General features: G+C 42.3%; 1 protein-coding gene across 8 annotated transcripts in view; it reads right to left on the bottom strand.

Moving 5' to 3' along the window:
* The window catches only part of dab1a (DAB adaptor protein 1a), a 239,738-nt gene that overhangs the window by 7,899 nt on the left and 210,300 nt on the right, over positions 1-21,539 (bottom strand). For 4 of the 8 annotated variants that reach the window (XM_067597497.1, XM_067597491.1, XM_067597490.1 and 1 more), the window contains 10 exons: positions 20,270-20,368; positions 14,527-14,658; positions 10,145-10,264; positions 9,641-9,679; positions 9,154-9,216; positions 7,721-7,774; positions 3,572-3,685; positions 1,754-1,816; positions 1,552-1,648; positions 142-548 (listed from right to left, as the gene is read on the bottom strand). In XM_067597497.1, coding sequence (XP_067453598.1) covers positions 142-548; positions 1,552-1,648; positions 1,754-1,816; positions 3,572-3,685; positions 7,721-7,774; positions 9,154-9,216; positions 9,641-9,679; positions 10,145-10,264; positions 14,527-14,658; positions 20,270-20,368 — 1,188 coding nt within the window. The remainder of the gene's footprint in view (positions 1-141; positions 549-1,551; positions 1,649-1,753; positions 1,817-3,571; positions 3,686-7,720; positions 7,775-9,153; positions 9,217-9,640; positions 9,680-10,144; positions 10,265-14,526; positions 14,659-20,269; positions 20,369-21,539) is intronic. The other 4 variants (XM_067597494.1, XM_067597493.1, XM_067597495.1 and 1 more) reach the window with 4 other exon arrangements.

Below are 21,539 nucleotides of genomic sequence, written 5' to 3'. Positions count from 1 at the left end.
GGATAATTTGCTGCTAATTTGCAATTTCTTTTGAGTAATGACCACGTTTTCTAAAACAGATGAAATGAAAAATACTGTTGAGTTGTTAGTTGATCTCATAATTCTGGTCTTAGCCAAATTATCTATATATTAGCTGCCCACCTTGAACATCTCCTTGGCCATCTTCTTCCCCCGCTCCCCGTGTTGCGGACTCGACGACGCTGAAGGAGAGGGGGCTGAGGCGCTGGCTCCTGCACCTAAATGGCTCTCGCCGGCTGGAGTCACAGTTGTGACAGGGGCGAGAGTCTGGAACATGGCGGCGGGCAGGGTGCCCACAGGTTGGGCAGGGAGGTAGGCTGTAGGGGGGAAGGCTCCGGCTGCCATGGCTGCCCACTGCTGCTGGGTGGCAGGGAAGATGTTGGCCTGGCCCCAGATGAGAGGCTGGCCACCTGGCAGCACCTGGGCTACTGGACCTAGAGGAGACTGGACCCCGAAGGCCAGTGGTGTTTGGGCTGCAAACGCCTGCTGGGACCAGTGGCCAGGTGGTACTGCTCCCATCGTCACATAACCTTGTAGTGAATGTGAGAGATGAAACAATTAGAGGTTAGGTAACAAGAAATGCAGATGTTTTGTACAATTTTAATGAAAATATAACAAGGTAAGAAAGGAAGACGGAAGAAGAGGAAGTGATTAGAATATCCACCGTGCATTTACTCACCACTGCTTTTCTACTACACGCAAACACACATAGATGATAACCTATGCATCACCAGAGAGTGCTGGCCTACTTCTGCCTGCGGCTAATGTGGTGTCTCTTAATGGTCATGGTGAACTATCATAATTACCTCCAGAATGAGGCAGAGTCATTATGAAAAGGCAGAGCTCAACACACACTCATTAAAATCACTCAAACTCATCAGTAGAAGCTTATTCTATTACACACTTGCTAGTTTTCGCTTTCTGGTCTCCAGTTGTTACCTACAGCAGAGAGAGCTGACATTTAACCTCAGCTGCCCTGCGACACTGACATATGCAGATATGATGAGAGAGAGAGAGAGAGCAAATGAGAGAGGAGGACAGGAAACGAACAGAGGTGAGAAGGGCGGCAAAGAAAGAGAACGGAAAAACTATGAAGTATACACCGACACATAATTCACAGGAGCACTGTGCATACTGAGGATTCTTTGCAACACTCATCTCAGCATGTTTTATTACTTTCCCTTGACCGACACAGTTATCTCAGCCACAGGTAAATCAGTGGCATCTGAGGCAGCAAGCTAATGATGCATTTCATATTCAACACACAACCAACACCACCTTTTCTCCCCTTTCCCCTCCCCTCATCTACATTTCAATTCTATTCCATCCCTCTCTATTTATCTCTCACACAACCCCCTCTCTTCTCTTCTTCTCTCTCCTCTGCCTTCGGTCTCTGCATCTTCCGACTCTCCAGCTCCCTTTCATCTCTTTTCTTGACTCTCTCTCTCTGTCTCTCTCTCTCTCTCTCCTGTGTTATTTCCCCCTTTGCTTGTAGCAGTGGTGTATTTAAGCAGAAAATGAACAAGGTCCTACCTGAGGGCACAGACGCGGGATTGAAGGGAGCAAACAGTTCCGTGGGAGGCTGCAGGCCCTGCGACGGGTCGAGGGTGTTGGCTGGAGAGGCAGGGGTCTGCGCAGGTTGCGATTGGAGGTCGGGAGAGAGACCGTAGAAATACTGTTAGGATTTTGTAAAGCTGTTAATCAAAAACAGTGTGTGTGTGTGACAGCTACTCACCGATGGAGAGGTGATGTCAGGAGGTGTGGACATGTCTCCAAAAATCTCTAATTGGTTGATATTCTGAGAATCACAGAAAGTACACACTTGCAGTCAGGCACAATGGCAACACTGTTAAACTAAATACATTATCTGAAGCGGTTTACATTCCAGTGCAACATGCATCACACACTGCATGCAACACGAAACTAGCTTGGTATGTTTGTGGAGCCTACCTGAGCACTGTGGCAGCAACACAGAGGAGGTAACAGAGAGGTGAGGAGAGATGGGATAATGAGATGAAATGATTGATTATGATGACATACCTACCAAGAGTTATCACAATCTTTGTCATCTGCTCCAGATAAAGATGCTGGTCTAAAAACAGTCTACCACACCCCCTGCATCATTACCGTACCGATGTCTTCTTCTGGACAACTCATTAATGTTCCCCTCTTGTAGAAGATGTGTGGTGCGCCTCAGAGGGAATAGCTATCAAAGACAGCAGCCTTTCTATTTGATCTGAATTTGTTCTGTATCGTTCTGTTTCCTTTCACAGTCTCCCCATGATCCCTCTCTTTAGTATCTCCCCCTTTTTTGCACATTAATAATATCTTTAGGCCAGTGGCAAGTGAAGGAAACTATTTTTAGTTGATAAAGGAATTTAAGCCTTGAATACATGGTCAGAGATTTGCATAAATCATGGATGTGGATAATTTCTTTAGAGATAATGAATGTTCTTAGAATATCTTCTCTCTCATACTGTAGGTCACACATAGACCACAAAGTTCTTTTTACATCTATCAGAAAATGGATCTGTGTGCATGGTGTTTTACAGTTATGGGTCTGTATGGGTATTTTACGTATTTTACAGAGAGAGGAGAGGGATAGGAGGCTGTAATATGGACTATTGTTGCTCCAGAGTCTAGTGTAGAAGATAAAGATCACTCACCGAGATGATAAGCTAGATATCCAAGATACGCAAAATGGTGCAGTTACTATCCACAAGGACTGATAACGTGGTGTCCATGGGATTAAATTCACAAATCTAATTGAAAGAAACGCTCTTCTTGACCTAAAATACAATAAATTCTCACAGTGCTTACTGAAAGTTGCAGCACAGCACACTCTGTGTCAATAACACAGCGGCTTTGCTGGTGTTCAAACGGTACAGGAAGTTGGACATTTATAGACTTTCTGTCCACTTTGTGTTCAGTCACTTGACACAATATACTTTACGCGTGTGGTGGTGGTGGTGGGGTGGTGGGGTCAGGGTTGCTGTGATTATCAAAGTGCTATGAATTCTTTATTAATGTGGTGTGAGCGGCTTGACTAGGCGCATGAGTCTGCAGGCCAGACGACCGTTGCTGTGTGCTAACCCCTCCCCTCTCGACCCCCACCAGTTCTCTGACAGTCACCCTGACCTTTATGTCCACTCCGCCCTTCTAGGACCTCCACTTGGAGCTATTGGAGTGTTTTTCTCTCGACTATACCGCCCCACCTCTCTCTTTAACACACGTACACATGCAGGTGTGAACGCACGGCTACACATACGGTACTCAACTCTATTCCTGCCTCAACCTGGTTACTATGGCAACAGCGAGGTCGCATGTTTTATTCATAAATGACAGGGGTCAAGAGTTGGGGTGACTTATGACTACAGAGGAACAAAAGTAGTGCAGTACAGACGAGACCAGGAGACATGAGATCATCTGAGGATAAGCCTAAAGATGCAGTATGTAAGGGTTCTTTTGAGTTGCCCCCACCCCCACCCCCAGCTTACAACAAGAGTACTGTGCTTTGCTGTATGTATGTATGTATGTATGTATAACGCCTTACCTGAGTCACCATATCCAGGCCTAAGTCTATCAGATTTGCCTCTGCCACAGTTTTTTCTTGTTGGTGGGGTTGATCATGATAATGATGATGGTGGGAGGTGTTTTGATGTCCGTTCTGCAATCACAACCCCAGTGTTAGATGGTAAGTGGGATGAAAATGTTCTCACACACAAACATATTAGTTGTTTTTCCATACACTCAGAGAGCAGGTGAGACAGATGGGAGTGAGGTGAAATGAGGCTTATTTAAGAGGGGAATGTGATGGTCTGCTGGTGTTTGAGTCACAATATACGCTCATGTATAAACACACACACACAGACACACACACACACACACAAAGAGCAAGGTTGTTCTTTCAAGTCTTAGAGACCAAGTGAAGATTTAAAGAGGTTTAAAGATCATCTCTACCTTTAGTCTAAACTACAGCACTGAGCTGGGGTTTAAACCCCCTTTGTGTTCCTGTAAAGCCTGCTCCCCTGTGTCAGGAACCACAGCCTGAGACAAACCGACAGGCAGGCAGACACAGACAGAGGAGCTGGATTAACTAACACGCTGTGATGTATGTGAGAGCACAATGAGGGGGTATGTTACATTATAGGAAGAAACCAGATAGCTTACTCTCTGTCTTCACTAGCTTGATCTACATCAAGTTAATGTTTGTGAATTACATTTGCGAAAAGAACTTTTTAAATTACAGGAAATGGCTAATGATAATTATTTTAGTCTGTTTATTATTACTAATAAAACTCATGAAAAAAAAAAAAAAACATGACTTCATCTTACTAACTGGTGTTGTCTGTGTGGCCAAAAACTGACATAGTTTATGCCTTCCTTCTTCTGAAATACACAAAAAACACATAGAAAATTCATACCAATATGTTTGCATGTATTTTGCACCCAACCTGACAAAACAATCTACAACAATCGTTCAGCTATAGCAGAATGATGACAGGCTCTGACAGACCTTTCTCCTGCGCTGGCGCTAAACCATAATGTGCAGACTGGAGTTGGTGCACTACAATATCACTGAGTGTGTTCTTTTCTTTGGATGAAAGTGTGAGGTATGGCCACCATTAGCTGATAATGAAGAACAATAACAGCTTGCCCAATACTAATCAGTTCTTGAAATATTCTCCATTTTTCTACTGCATGTTTCTTCTGAAAGTCTGGTGTCATAATGATTTATTTCCACCCATCTGATGGTAACACACCTCATCTAAAATTTAGTTTTTAGAACAATACATTTTAAAAATTGTTGAGTGAAATTTGCCTCACTTCCTCTCTGTCCATCTCTTTCTCTCTTACCCTCTCAACTATACCTCTGTGCCCATTATATGCTCTCGCCATCTCTTTGCCTAGCCCTTTATCTTTATCAGTACAGCCGCCACCTATCAATTAGCCATCTCCAGGGAAACAGTAATTACCTGTGCACATGTGTTCTGCATACAATTAACGCAGCCCCTTTAATTAACGCCACCTTGCTGATCCCCTGCCGTGTGACTGATCACACTGGCACACGCCGACAACACTGCTGAACTGTAACACGCAAACACAGACACGCTGTAACACAAACTCACAACTCTGAGCAAAATACAACCAGATTACGGTCACGTTTCTGTCTTTCACTTATTTGCTCGGTCAGTCAGTTGCTTACTCTTTCTCTCTAACACACATACACTCATACCAAAATCAAACAATCACAATCCAGGAAGCTAGGGCCATCATATCATATATCATTTCATACTAATCCAGGGTTTGAGGAGACTTGATGTGTTTGGCTTGTTGGTAATATGCTGACCTCTACATGTGGACTCTGAGGTAGCCAGGCGTCTGTTGATTCAACACTCTCAGTTCTTACAGGGTCAAGGGCTCAGTAGATTGAAATGGCCTTATGTGTGTGCATGTCTGTGTGTGTGTGTGTGTTTTATTGATTTGTCATCGTTTAAGAAGGTGACAGAGTAAATAACAGAAGAGATTGCTTTAGACAGGAGGTCGCGTTTCTGCCAGTGGTATCATTTCATCTGTCGTGTAGTGTATACACACAGAGACCGCAATGATCTCGTCTAATGCCGCTGTCCACTATCAATCCTCTCCTGCCAATGAAATAAACAGTAAATCCACTCTAAATAACAATGGTTAGAAGACTTATGCTGCCACTGGTCACTCCCCAATCAGTGATGTAAGAACATGTGCTATTGTTGCATTCATACCATGTTGGCAGATTGGGAAGAAGTAGAAAACATACACAGTGTTCAAGCATTATTTCAAGATTGTTAAACCAAATGCAATACCTGTGGTCAGTCCACATAAACAATAATGCTGCCTAAATTTGTGTAGGACATATATATATATGTATACTAGGACCAGTGTCATTGTCTAGGCTATATAGCTCCAACAACATTGGATTTTATTTATATTCTACTGCCATCAACGGTAGCTTTGCTCTGTAGTTCTTTCTACTAAATGTGCGAATTTGTAGCTATCATAAATTCTCAGTTTCTCCTTGAGGCTGCTCACATTTACAATACGCAGCATTTTGACTGCTGATGGAAAAGACCTGCTGTGACATCACTGACTGAAGTGAACATGCTTGAAAGATTCAACCCATGGAGAGCAGCACAGCGGCAGTTTTCAGCCCTCTTTAAGTCTGCATTTATCTTACAATTAAATAAAAATTATCCTCAAATTACAATACAAGCTGTCTGCCAAAAAAGAATTTCTTACATTTCTGTAATCCATTTATACTTCTATGATCCAGGGTTTATTTTACTCCCTCTGACTGACTGGGAAGCAGAAAAGACTTGAATTCTTCCAATTTAAACCAGAATGGACGACTAGTCCAATTGGTTGCACAACAAGAGAGAAATATTGTATTTGTTCACGTTCAGACACCTGCCAACACAAAGGCAATCCAAATAGCAGCATGTGTTGTGGGCTGGGTGAGGACAGAACAGAAATACTGTGGTGCCTGTAAGCTTCTTACCAAAGCTGGGGATAATAAGCAGCCAGAAAACTGTGAGACTGATTCCCAGCCTACCAAAATTCATAGAGCGGGATTCTGACTGCCAGTAGTGACGTGGAGGAGTCCAGTTTAGAGGTTTAAGGATGAAAGACCCGCTGCAGCGGAGTACACACAGAGATGGTAGGCTTTGACTGGACTGAGGGAATACTGGACTACAGGATAGCAACATGGGATGAAGTGTGGAAATCCATTATGCACACACATGCACATAAACTCTTACAACCTGACACCAACACACACAGACACACGACAGCAGCCTGGTTATTGTGACTGTGGAGATTTTAGCAGATTAAATCAGGCAGCAATATAACTAGCACCTTTATAGGCAGATAAAGAGCAGCTGAGTTATAGTGCAGCCTGCCGGTGGTCAAGGTCATCTTTCATTATAACCACTAGCAGCGGGAGCCAATAACTAAAGCTTAAAGATATACCACACACACAAGTACTGTACATTCACACGCAAATTGTGATATAGATTTTCAATGTAACTTATATGCATGAACAGGTTGAAAAAACGTCCTGATATATAAATTCAAAAATATGAGGTCATGCACATATAGCACATATATAGTCAGGCTTATATTTTACATCCATTAAAAGAAAGATATGACAGTGACAAAACGTGTATTCCACGCAATAAGGGATCAGGTCATGCAGGTTTATACTGGATTCACCACTGGCAAACCATAGCCAGGCATGCTTTGTTGAGCAAACTGACATGACACAAGCATTCTCTCTCTCTCTCTCTCTCACACACACACACACACAGTATCCAAGTCAATCATAAGGAGCAGGCACCACGGAGCACAAGGCGCAAGGCACCAGCCACCACAGCTACAGCACAAGCAGAAGAGTAGCACAGCACACTGCACAAGGCACTGGGTCCCAGCAAACCTCTCAGGGAAAAAAACCACAGACACACTGGATGACTGTGTGGGAGATATGTTACAAGGAAATAGCATCACTGCAAAAATTAGAGCTTCACGAGGCTCTAAAAGGAGACGCCATCAAAGGAAAGGCTTTACACTGAGGAGAATCAAGTAATGGTGGGACATCTGAGAGGTTTGTCTGAGAAGGGGAGGCAGGCTTGAAGGGTAGTGGGACACCGGCAAACACATGGTCACTCACTGGGTGTCGCTTTGGGACGTCATAGACCCCTTCCTTCTGCTGACTGGTGGGAACCTACACAATCGGCCAATAGAGTCAGAGAACAGCCAAGAGAGCCTGTTACCTCTGGATTAATCAAACAATGACAAAGTCTTTACACATCACTGTTACAGCACTGCGACACACTGGATGCCAACACAGAACCCTGGAACCTGGCTGCTCAAGAATCAAATCAATCACTAGTATTGAGAGAGAGAGAGTGTGTGTGTGTATGTGTGTGTGCGCAGTCATAATCAGAATTAAAATCTGTGGAGTGAGAACTCATCTACTAGGCTAATCAGTAGACTATCAGCCTGCAGTGATGGTCTCTCTCTCTCGCTTTCTCTCTAATAAAGAATGGATAAGGCTGCTTATCACACCCACAGACATGTAATAACTCAGATTGTCACACACATGGAGACGTGTAATATCTCTATGTCACACAGGCAGATAGATTTGACAGTGTGTGCAATGAGAAGAAACAATAAGCACTGATATGTATCAATCCTGGAATTCCTATAGTTTGGTTTCTCCTACAGTTTGAAACAACGGTGACACAATGTCTGAAGTGAAGTTTTATTCTTCTCTAGTAGGATGTGCCCTAATCAGACTGTGCGGTAAATGAAAAATAGCACTGATGAAGAATGTGGATATCTATCTAGCACAGCCTGTCCCATTCTCTCAATGCTCTGTTTACTCCTTTCACATGTTTATTTCCAGAAGCTTCCATCTTTATTCATACATTAGTTCCTCTGTGGCTGGAGGCTGGCTGAGGCTCACGTTTCTTACGCCTGATGTGTGTGGGGGTTTGTTTGTATGTGTATGTGTGTGAGCGCGGTTCTCTGTTTGTTTATGTTTGTGCACGCGCCAGCACTTCGTCTATTTTCAATCCATTTTATTTAAAGATCAAACGAGAGGCTGGTGATTAATCTTTCTTTCCCCCCGCTTTCTTTCATCTCCTCAGGAAAAGAGGGAGGGGAGAAAGAGAGGAGGGGTCCGCCTTCCACACAGGCAGGAATAACCTCCACATCCCCTCCACACACACACACACACACCGTACCCTCCCCCTCTTCATCCCTCGGAGGTCTACCCACGCCTCTGAGGAGTGCACCCAGAGAAAGGCTTGTCTCCCTGGGGTAGCTGGGTTTAGCTATCAGGGCCCTCTAGAGAGTGTTGGCTGGTTGTTCGCCTCTGATTCTTACAGTCTTTTATTTCCTGTATCTACATTTTTTTCAGTTCAAAAAGACGTTTTCGGAGCAAACCACAGCATATTTATCCCATAACCAGCATTTATTGGCCAGCAAATTTAAATGCTTTGTTGGCAGCTTCACCACAGTGTGTATAATTTACAGCTGACTACAAGATGATGAGGATATAACTGAGACACAAGCGAAAAAAGTCAAGCTTGTGAGTACCTGATAAATGCTCTCTTCTGATTGGTCACGGATGGGCTCGTGTCCCGCCTCAAACACAATGTACTACAACATCAGCAGCAGAGGGAAGACAGGAAAAAGAAGTAAGAGAGAAATTGGAAGATAAAGAAATTGAGAGAAAAGTAGTGAAATTGCAGAGGTGATTAGTCAAACAGCATTGTCAATAGGTTCTCATTAAAAAAAGCAGTTAAAGAAAAGATTGGGGTCAGACAAGGAGGGGAGTTTAAGCAGCGAAAAATTCACAGCAGCTGAGAAAACCAACAGATCTTTCAGCTAATCAGGCACCCTAACTGGCAGACATGCACACAAACACACGGTTACGGACCGATGAAGAACGCCTCCTCGTGTAGACATCTGCCCCACTGTAACCAAACAGGGGCTGTCTCCCCACAGTGCACACAGAGAGGAGCAAGCTGACTGGCTAGAATGCAGCAGGTGAAAGCAGCGGTGTGATTGGTCAGGAAGTTACCTGGTAGACTGGGTCCTCCAGATCCTCCTCCAGTATTGTCTGCAGATGAGTGGCGGCAGGAAAGAGAGGGAGAGATCAAACGGGGAGAAAAGAGGAGCAGAGGGGAGAAGACAGGAGAGAGGGAATAGGCGGAGAGTTAAGCCCGTGGAGTAGAAAGAGTAGGCGGAAAGCACAGCAAGACATAGCAGCTTCCCAGCATTCAGATAATCGTTTGGCAATCATTAGAGAGAGACAGAGACAGAGAGATAAAGAGAAATTAAACAGCAGAGATGTAAAGAAGACAGAAGAGAGTAAGGTGAAATAAGCACAATGGGCAGATGGTGCCACTGATGAAACCTGAAAGTGAGTGCTCTGTATGTCATTCGCCTGGTTTGATGTTTTTTTTTTTAAGTCTTACTTGACTTTACTGTCAAGAGTCTCTCAGATGAAGCTCATTATACTCATGGCAGATGATTAAGGTAAGTGTAAAAATAGGCAAAAACTGATAACAGCTGGTAAGTGTACCTGGTAGACCGCCTGCTCACACTGCTTGTCTTTCTGGGCCTTCTTCTCCATCTCCTCTCTCTGCTTTATCTCATAGATGAGCTGGAACAAGTCCCGCAGGTCCAGAATCACAGGCTCAGCCTACAAAGACAAGGACACATTATCCACCCATTAAAACATCGGCGTAGCAGGGGTCCTGACAGAGGGCTCCAGCAAAAAAAGTTGAACTGCAATGCAACATTATCCAGCAGTGCACAACGTTGGCCAGTTGATAACTTTGTGACAGATTACTTTGTCATGCTAACAGAGTATGTATATCATTGACCTCACAATCATAAAATTAGTGTTGCTTTTTCTTGTACTATCATTACACCCCAGAAGTCCAACCGATTAGGCAGAATGAATCAGAGATACCTGACTGGGTTGTAGACAGCTGGTTATGGATCATCAGGCCAGAAGCCTGAAACAATGTGGAACACCAATGGGATGTTTTTGTCCAATAGCATACTTAATTTGTGAATTTTGGCTTGTAGGAACGTATCAGCATTGATAAACACAGAAGTTGGTTTGTCCAAAATTGTGACTGATTCTGTTTTCTGTGCTTCTATGATTGCTGTAACATTAACCAATCCGTGCAGTGTCAGTGAATCATCACAGAGAGTGGCAGACTTTGTGAATTTGCTGCCTACGATTGGGATATTAAAACCAGGCTAAGGCAATACCTGCACACAAAGACACACTAATCAGAAAAGATCATATATGCACTTACCTGCACAATCACTACATACTCTATTCCTTCTCTAGCCAGCCCTGGTTCAGACTGTGACAAGAGACGGTGACTTAAACTAGCCTGTTGTACCTTTTACCACCTCTCTTGTTAGGGGAGCAAAAGTAATGACAACAAACCAGTAAGATGACTCATAACTTATAACTACTGTCACAGCACAACAAAAACGAGTTGTATAGTACAATAGCGTTTCAGACATAATGAATTATTGCCTGGAGCTATGTGAAGGGTACCCAGAGTTCACAGACTGAGCGCTGCCTTGCATTGAGTTGCTCTACTTCAGTGTTGTCTTTCTGCAAGATGTTCTCAGCCGCATATTGCTCATGACAGAGACACTTGGGTAAACGGTGGCTCCTGCTGAGCCAACAGTGAAACATATTGTCACTGTCAGAGTCAGATCATCTTTGCTTTGACAATACATGCTCTAATCTCCATCTTTTCTCTCACTTTTTTATATTCCTCCTTCTCTACTAAAATTTCGAGGTAAGAGAAGACATAGAGAGCCGAGACAAGCACTGAATTTTAGAACCGTAAAAGTAGAAAGCTTCGAGGATGATCTAGGATGAGTGGCTAGCTTATAGGACCATAGAGATGAGCTAACCTCAGCACTCTTGATTCAGAGGACTAATTCAGAGCCTATGGCAACAATGACAAATGATTTTAACAAAAAGTAGTAATAGATATATTAATAATAATTTACTGCAGGTACTCTAAGAAAATCTGCACAGATCAGGATTGGGTGGGGGAAGGGTGGGGGTGGGATGAATTTTGATGCTACAGATTTCCCCTTTTTGCCCAAATTAAATAGAATTTACCTAACCTGCCTCATCTAAATCAAATTCAGGTAGTGATTTCCTACTGCCTTTTGAACTTCTTAAAGGAATAATCACACAGTAAAAACCAGGGGGTAAATGTCAAAATGGGCAAACTGGTACTCTGCAGAATCTCTGATTCCTTATTTAAATTTATAATTGTTGAACCCTGGTGCCAAATGGTGTATTCAAAAAGTATTTGCTCCTTGACACCACAGATGATTTGGATAATTAAAAAGAACATTTTGCCACTAAAGTAAAACATCCTGTACTGTAAGTATCCTAAGAAAAAGTTTTAGTCACATAATCTACATTCAGTTGGTTATCCAGGGTAAAAATGAGTCATCAAACAACAACAACCAAAAGTGTACAATATACTTTGCACATGAAAAACTAGATGATTTTTAAAGGTGTTAACACGCTTTAGGCTGGATTTTTCCATTAGGAGTGAAATATAAAGCTTGTTACCTACAACAAGTGAAAACTCTGCCAAGAGAAAGCTACACTCTCCAATGATGGCTAAACCACATTACCTCTACATTATTTTTCATTTGTTGTTTATGTGTTCATGCTCAAAATCCATCATCATTCTTTCAAATCTATCAAAGAGATGAAAATAAGAGATAACAACTTCAGCTTTGTGGACATGTTCTGGACCGACTCTCAATGTAGACTTTAACAAATAGACCTTAATTACAATGTTACTTTTCACAAATGTTGTGATGTAGACTGTGATGTACTGAGAGAATGACTCTGCAGACTGACCACAGAGAACAAGTATCAGTCTTCTCCTCCGCAATGACTCCTCTAAAACTTGATAAACTAGAATGCCTCCACCAACCAGTCAAGTTACCGTTTACATTCATGTCTGTCCAGACTCATATAATATTTGTAGTGAAGACTTCGGTATTAAGTGTATTCTCCTTGTATGTGTTCACATGTTTGGCCAATAAAGATGATTCTGATACAACACAAAGTTGTAGCCATGACAGTAGACATTGATTCAGATATGGATGCCGCTGCAAAGAAGCTATAAATTCTAAAAGGTGGATGCTTCAAACACATCTTCAACATGGCAGTACAGAACATCTAAACAATCACCACAGTTTCAAGGTGGAGACCCAAGATTAGTGTCACCAACTCAGTATCCAATCAAATGTGAAATGTGTTCACAATCTCTCCTTCTGTTCCTGAGTTATGGTGTTGAATAAAGGCCAGAAAAGTGTTTTTGCAGAACATTATGATGTCACAGTGAAGTTGACCCTTGACCTTCTGGATATAAAATGTCATCACTACATCGTTTTATCCTATTAGAAGTTTGTGTGAAACTTTGTCATAATTAGTGTATGAATTCTTGAGTAATGGCCAAAAATGTGTTTTGTGAGGTCACAGTGACCTTTGACCACCAAAATCTATTCAGTTCATCCTTGAGTCCAAGCGGACATTTGTGCCAAATTCGAAGAAATTCCTTTGAGGCATTCATGAGATATCGCATTCACGAGACTGGGATGGGATGGACGGACGGACAACCCGAAAACAATTACGATACATAACACGATTTTCTTGTGCTAGGACTTTGAGTTGAACGGTAAGCCAATTACTTTTGAATGTACTCCTGAATTGAGCTGTTCGGAACAACCTTAAGTCTTCGTCTTCTTCATGACGACAGAGACGCTTAGTTAATTCACATCAAAGTGGTTACGTTCCAATTACAGCCTCAGCTGTAAGCTATGTGCTTCCATCCCTCTCATAGTCTGTTCCACAACTAATAGTCCTAGGTGCAAGAAATGTCTAGTTCAAATCCTGAAAACAGGAGTAAAATATAATTGTGACCTTTTCTCGGGTACACAGCAAGTAAATTACATTATTGGCCTTTTTTCAAGATTTTTTTGTGTGGCATTTTTGCGTCTATTGGATAGTGGGCAGTGAGGTGGCAGACAGGAAACAAGGCGAGAGAGAGATGGTCATGATATGCAACAATGGTCGCTGGCTTGAATCGAACCAGGGACGTTGCAGTTATGTGGCATGCGCAGTAACCATTCAGCTACTGGGACACTCTGTAAGTGATAGCTTAGTTGACTGATGAGAACTTAGCCTTTTGCTACACTGTTCAGCAGGGAAGCATTTGGTGAGTACAAGTCTGGCTGCTGTATATATGGAGTACAGCCTGATGTGTGTGTGTGTGTGTGTGTGTGTGACTGTGTGTATCTGTCTAAGTCAAAGAGCCACGGTTCATGCCCTAGGAGGATGGATATGCCATTAGAGTTGGTGACACACACTCAAACCCTCATCGACTCACTATGGGAAATCAATATGGCTACAGAGCGAGCCAGCTGGATCCAGACTAAACAAGCCAAGCACACAGACATAACAACAGCGACAACAATCATAACAGGTACAAAAGGGGTGCTCAATATCACATAGAGTATGTTGCTACAGGGCTGAAGTTGAGCCCTTTCACACACAGAAACATACACACAAAACCTAGAGCTCTACAAAGTAAACTGTCGTTTGATGAACGGCAAAAAGGGACATGAGCTGGTGTTTAAGGGTCCTTATCTAAATGTCAAGAGGTTCATCCTACTAAGGAGGCCCCCATGAATGACACATTAACCTACATTCAACGGGTATGTGGCAAAACATGTACAAACACTTGCTAAGCACACTTAATTATTTTTTCTTCTTTGTATTTTATTGTGCTATGGACCCCCCATGAGCTGTGTCCTTAATACATTCTGAATTTAAATGTACTACACACACGCACACACACATCTGTACACAGTTTCCTACAAACAGACACTGACCGACTGTGCAGTCTTGATAGCTACGAAGCGGTGGTTCCCTTCCTTCCCGCAGACATAGCCAAAGGCTCTGTGGTCCGTGATGTCCTTGGCAATGTAGGAGATCTCATGGACCGCATGGTGGTGTTGAAGGACCTGAAAGAGACCATGACATACGATGTTTGATAACTCAACACAAGAACTACTACATAGTTCTTTTTCTTGAAGGATTTTGACTTTATTCTTGTGATATTAATATTATAATATATATTAAGTTTTTCTCAAATCTTCTGACACAATTCTAATAACACACAACTTTTTTCTTAAAGCGTTTATTCATGAAATTTCAGAATACCCATAATGCCATTAGAAATTAATGAATATAAATATAACAAAACACAATAAAACTTGGTAGAAACATAAATAGGACATATCTCTCAAGTTTGACGCACTTCATATTTCCTCATTCTCTGGTGCCATGTAAAGCACTTAATGAAAATAATGTTTTGCAAATTGCACTTTGTGGATTAATTTGATTAAATTAAGTTTCTGATGTACAAAAGCAACATGGGGACATGAAGACACTACAAGATACAAGTGACACTTATTCTCACACACACACACACACACAGACACACACACACACACACACACACACACACACACACACACACAAAGATAGAAGTGCAATTGAAGAATTCACCAAATTACTGTACACTTTTCTAAAAACTCTGACCTGTTGGAAGTGAAAAAAGTCACATGCAATCTCCCCCAAGTGTACACACAGAAACAAGCACTCTGACACAGAGGTCTTGTATTCTATGTTAAACTGTTTCTAGCTCCCCTGCCCTCTCTAGTTTAGCCTGGGTGAGGAGTGCCAAGCTGGCATTGCCCGTGGCAGATGGCACTGTTTTTCCTGAGGACAGAGGGGGGATCAGTGACAATCACAGCTCGGCAAGCTGTCGACTTGATCACTTCATCTGTGCCCTCGCTCACAACACACACAAACACACACACATACACATTCACAACATAATATGCAATAGCCCTCTGTTAAGTCACACTAAATGTCTGCTTTGTTGTTATTGTCAATGCCAGCTGCATGCTGGGAGCAGAGACACACAGTTAACATAATGACCCAGTAGCCCTTGAGTGCATGCTAGGGGTTGGAGCTCTATACATCAGAGGCTAAACACACACATCTGCTTTCTTTGAAGCTACTTCAGAAGGAAGACATGGCAGCGTAGAATGACATCAACTTAACACACACACACACACACACGCGGGCACACACAAACACATGCAAACAGCCCCAGCAGAAATAGATAATCATTGTATGAGTCATGTCTTCTAAATTTAATAATTAGAGTAATGGTTATTATTATCACCTCTGATTGACCTGAAAATGACAGCTAAGATGGTGCATGCACACGCACACACGCACAAAACACACACACAAACACACGCACACATGCACACACAGCTCATTTGCAGAGCTTATTGAATTATCTCCGGGTGGGTGCCGAGGTGACAAAGAGGAACTCTGATTCAAAGAGAGCAGAGAATGAGATGACTGCATAAATTCAACTGCTCTACCTCATCATGGTAGCGAGTACAGCTTGCAGAGTAGAAACAATTTACATATACAGTCAGTCAGTACCTACGTTGTCAGGTTTCTAGTGCTGAAAACCTTCCACAGGTGGTCACATCACAATCATCCCATTCCAATTTAAATGAGCTTGCCAAGAAGGGATGCATCTGCTTATTTTCATAAATGGTCATGCTTGCTTAACTGTTACTGGTACTGGTGCTACTGGCTGTTTATGATAGTAATTTACCCTGGCCTCTTATCAATATTATTGAAAAAGCATGATTACTGCCAATATTAAAATGACAACGAAACCTCCAATCAAAAATCAGTGTAGTCTGAAGAATAACCCTGTCGTATTAATAATGAAACTGAGTATGAAATTGACTTTGCAATTTGATTTTCAAATTGGCAGGCAATGTACTACCGAAAATTAAATGTAAAAATGCAAACTGTGCTTTTAGACATACATTTTTTTCCAACTTGAAATTTTTAATTTTAATTTAAATTTTTATCATGTTATGCACACACATGTGGCAAATTAAATGTTAGTGTGATTTCAGTTCAACTCAACTGTCCAGTTTTGGTGATCACATGATAAGCAGAATCCTTTATTTACTGCAACCAGTCTGAACTTTTGCTGCTGTATTCCCTTAAAGGTTCTACTGTAAACTATTGGTGTACTGAGCTGTTATTTGCTCACTTAAAGCTGGAACAAATTTCATTATTCTCTTCAAATCTCTCATCTATGAGATATTTTTACTGACAAGGCCGACTGCTGTTTCTTGCAAAAACATTTTAAAATGTTTTTGTTACATCATTCTTTGGAAAGTTTGAACAGAACAGTGAGGTACAGGAGTCCGCTGTCCCCTAGATGTGTCTGCTAGAGCCGACACATCTGGCAGCATCAACTATCAGATGCCACTCAAAGTTGCTTAAATAGATGCACTCTCAGGGGAAGTGAATTCTTTGTAAGAACAGGTGGTTGTATCAAAAAAGTTGATACTGACTGCATACTCTCTCTTTCTCTCCAGCACTGTTGATATGCACTACTAGTGTCTCTCACAATCTCACACACACGGTGTCAGTGTCTCGGAGAGACTCTGGGCAGAATGCCCTTCAGCAGTTGCTGGCCAGTGAACCAAGATATTCCCCGCTATGCTGGGAGTGGGGAGGGAGGAGAAGCAGCAGCAGGATACTGACTCTCTCTCCTCCTTGCTCTTCGCATCTCCCTCCTGGAGGGGAGACATCATCACAGAGCCTGCGGAGGCTGTCCAGTCTCCAGCCAGTAGGACAGGACTGAGATTAGCGGTTAGCTTTGAGGTTTAATTAGTTCTTTGCAAGAGGTAGCACTGCTGTGGTTACTCATACAGAGCTCTCTGTCAGTCACTAACACACATACATACACCTAAGTTGGACTGTACCAGTATTTTTGATTATTAACAGTTTGCACACTGTAGTCCAGAGAGAGAGCAAGAGAAGGAAAGTTAGAGAAAGAGTGAAGAAGACACAAACATACAGATAATGAAGGTCCTCTCTCCTGTTTGTCTCAATTTTTTTACACACACGCGCACACACACACACACACACACACACACATATACGCACACGCATACACCTGACAAACCCATTTATCTGCTTTCTGACCTTCTCTCATGGCATGGGATACACAGGGAAACTGTCCATTGAAACCCATCTTGAGTCTCACTTCCTGGCGTTCTTGCTATGACACCCTCTGGTCCACACCTACTGTCAATTCCCACAATTCATTCTCTAAAGCTAGACCCTCATTTAATCCTCTCGTTCCTCTGTGGCATGCTCTGTTGTTAAAGTTAAACCTGATTAGACCCAACGTGAATGTATGGAAGCGTCTGGCAGTAAATACTAGTGACACTAGCTGCATCTCTCCTTTGTCTTGTTAGCCTTGCTGAAGTTGCATCTCCATCCATATGAATAACTTTGCTCCAGGGTATGTCCTTTCCTCGATGTTTACTTTTTTTTTTTTACATAGTCCTCTCTGTTGGCTGAACTGAACTAATTTGATCTTTCTGATTTCATCCTGTGAGGGAGCAGCAGGCCGGTGAGCTCAGCCTTTCACTCTTGTGAGTTCTTGACCTGACGTGGTGCAGTGGCCCTGATGAGACTGGCAAAAAGGGCTTAGGAGGGTGGTGCACTCGTATGTCTGCGTGTCTGTCTGTGTGTGTGTGTGTGTGTCTTGGAGCACTGAGAGAGAGGTTGACAGAGAGAGAGACATGCTGGCCTGCCCTATGTTAGATTAATGTCTCCCCTCTTCTTCTCCTCCATCTCAAGCACCACCTCCCTCCATCCTGTACGACCTTCCCTCCTCCAAGAGAGAGACCATCCATCCTTTCGTTCACCCATACATCCATCCGCCCATCTGGCTGACTGATGCACAGGAGGGGAATGAGACTGTCAAGATCCCTGAACCTCAGCAGAGTCATTCTCTCTCTCTCTATGTCTCTCTCTCTCTCCCTCCCTCCCTCCCTAGCCATTAGGAGTGGTTGAAGGACTGATAGTAAGGACAGCATATCTCTATAGTTAATATTAATGTGCGGAGACAGAGGACAAGGTCTCCCTGTAGAGAGCTTTACTTTGACATATGCTCACTGATTCTACACCTATCCCTCTAACTCTGTTTCAGTCTGTCTCTGTCCCTCCCAACCGTCCTCCCTCTATCTGTCTTTTTCACATTCTTCTTTTCTCTCTCCTTTTCTTTCTTGGCCTTTCCCTCTATATCTTCTCCCCTTTGACTCTACAACTCCCTGTCTATCGCTGGTTCTTTCCCTTTATCCCTCTCTATCTTTTGGTGTAGAGTTTGAGGCGTAAGGATGGGGAACGAGACAAAGAGAAATGAGGGTTATAAAAAGAGGAATGAAGGATTGGACTGTTGAGGGATGAGTTTGGCTGCATGCAATATGGCTGCCATGTGGGAGGCCACTGGTTACTGTGTCCTGCCTGCCTGATACCCTGCACTTCTGAATTACTGCTGGATACACACACACACATACACACAGTGACATCCAGCTCCTGTCGAGGTGTAAATCTCAGGCTTACCACGTCAGCTACTAAAGCCAGGTGCAGAGCAGCAAGCTTCATTCTGTACTTTAACCAGACTGCAGATTCACAATCAGACTGACAGCCAGACAGAGTGAAACAGGTAGCACACATTGTATATTTAGATGATGTCACAACAGCAGTTGTTAATGCTGTATTATGTTTTCCAGCTGCCAAAATAAATAAAAAAATATAACATGCACAAAGGATCCTAATAGACAATGAGCAAACTGAGCCATGCACCTTAATGGACTTTTAAGATGTTTTTGGGATTTAATGGGACACAAATTTTCCTTTATTGACAGATATCGAAGGCAAAATGGGCTGTTCAGTGAGGCTTCCCTCCAAGTATCCTAGGAAATGTAGGCATTATATTTCTTGCTCAAGGATACCGTGACAGGTATGGCCAGTTGGGGCATCAAACCTAGACAATACCTGTCAGAGGATCCTTAAGTAAGAAATTTAAAAAGAAATCACTTCGCTCTATTGCTCACTTTCCCTTGAGCTGTAAGAACACATACTATGCAGCAGCATTTAACAACTGAATACACAGTTTGTCTGTCCAGAAAATGTCTACAATATATGACAAGTCCTGTTAAATCCTATTAAATCTTGGAGTTTACATTCACTGGTTTTTGTGGAGTTTAGGTAATTCTAAGATCTAATTGGATGGTAAGAAAAAAACGTCTGGCAAACTGATTGACAGAGGAAATTGAGAAAAAGATAACAACAAAAGACGAGGAGGAACGATAGCAGGTGGACAGCAAAGCTTCAATAGATCCAGTCGGTCAACCAGAAAAGCAGCCATGTACAATGGAAAATGCATAATCCAGGAGCATAATATAAAACCAGTGTTGTCGTTGTCTGCAGAGAGGCAGACAATAGGATAGCCATGTTCTCTCATCTACTGAGGCCTTGTTCTCAGGGTTTCAATTAGGGCCTCCTGATTTCCCCAGGGGTCCCTCCCTCTCATGGAGATGCCTCATTAACAGAGGAAACACACAGAAATGCTGTATGCAGGCACGCACACATGTACACAAACAAACAAACACACACACACACACACACAAATGCACACACACACAAATTTGCTTCTGAGCCTACCCCTGACTTCTCATCAAAGATCTTGATCCCTCCAAAGGAAACAGTCAGAAACACTTTCTGTTTGTGTTCTCCTTTAGACCTCGCTGCTGCAGCTATACCCTGCGGACAGGAAGACACACACACACACACACAGACAGAAATGAATTCAAAAAGCAATATTAGCAGCAGGACATGTACAGTGTATTGTATCTGCTGGCAAGGTTAAGTCTGTTACGACCCTCTCTTGGGCCACCTTGTTCTATAATAAAACATTTTCTTATTTGATTATATACTAATCTTTTACTTGTCAATAACTGAACAAATACAGATGATGATCTCTCTGCAAAATCAGTAATTAAAAAAAGCATTTCATATTGGTATCACTCTAAAACCAACTAACAAATCGTGGTGGGACATCAGTTTCTACACCCACAGTAGCCTCTATAGTCCATATAAAGTATTCAGAGCTGTGCTTGTGATGAATATTAACAATCATGACTTGGACAAAACTTTTTGCATAACTCTGGTGCTGAATATTTGGTAGATATTAATTTATTCAATACCTGGTACACCAAACAAACAACAGTATATTAAACAATATATTTGTGATTGATGGAGGAGGAAGAAAACTGGTTAGAAATGTACAACAATATTTAACACTGTATACTGTACTACTGTAAACTGTGACTTCCAGTACATTCATATATTTTTAAATGTTAACATTAATAACAATATTATTTTCCATGTTCAAAAATATCCACTACATATTGAATGTCATGCAGCAACTTGAATTGTCAAAAAGCATTCTGGGTAATGTCAAAAATCAGTAATGACTGAAGAAGTAAACAAGGCAGGTACAGCAGAAAGTTAAATTGCAACATGACAACCTGACTGTCCCCTGAACATACCATAAGATATTGATGATTTATAACTCTATTACTGTATCTAAGTGAGGAATTTCCCCTTTACGTTCATCTCAACCCCATTTGCATAGGTGAGTCACAAAAGGAGAGGAAAAGAGAGGAGCAAGATCAGAGAATTGCGAGAGCCGGGGTAGCAGAGGGAGGAGCAGTGGGAAAGAAGAGGTGGAGAGATCAGAGAAAAAGAGTTGATGGATTTCCTGTCTGAATAAATGAGGAGGAGGGAAGCTGTTTGATCAATGAGCTGTCTATCCTCTCCTCACCCTTCTACACCTCAGCTGGATAGAGTTTTCACTACACATAAACAAAACGTAAATGTAATTTTTGCCAATTTAAATAAAGTATCTCCTGCAGAAATTGGATCCAATGTG

Source organism: Thunnus thynnus, chromosome 8 (genome assembly GCF_963924715.1).
Source record: "Thunnus thynnus chromosome 8, fThuThy2.1, whole genome shotgun sequence".
Classification (NCBI taxonomy): Eukaryota; Metazoa; Chordata; class Actinopteri; order Scombriformes; family Scombridae; genus Thunnus; species Thunnus thynnus.
The sequence above is the reverse complement of the archived record's forward strand: the minus strand, read 5'-3'. Positions and strand labels throughout refer to the sequence as shown.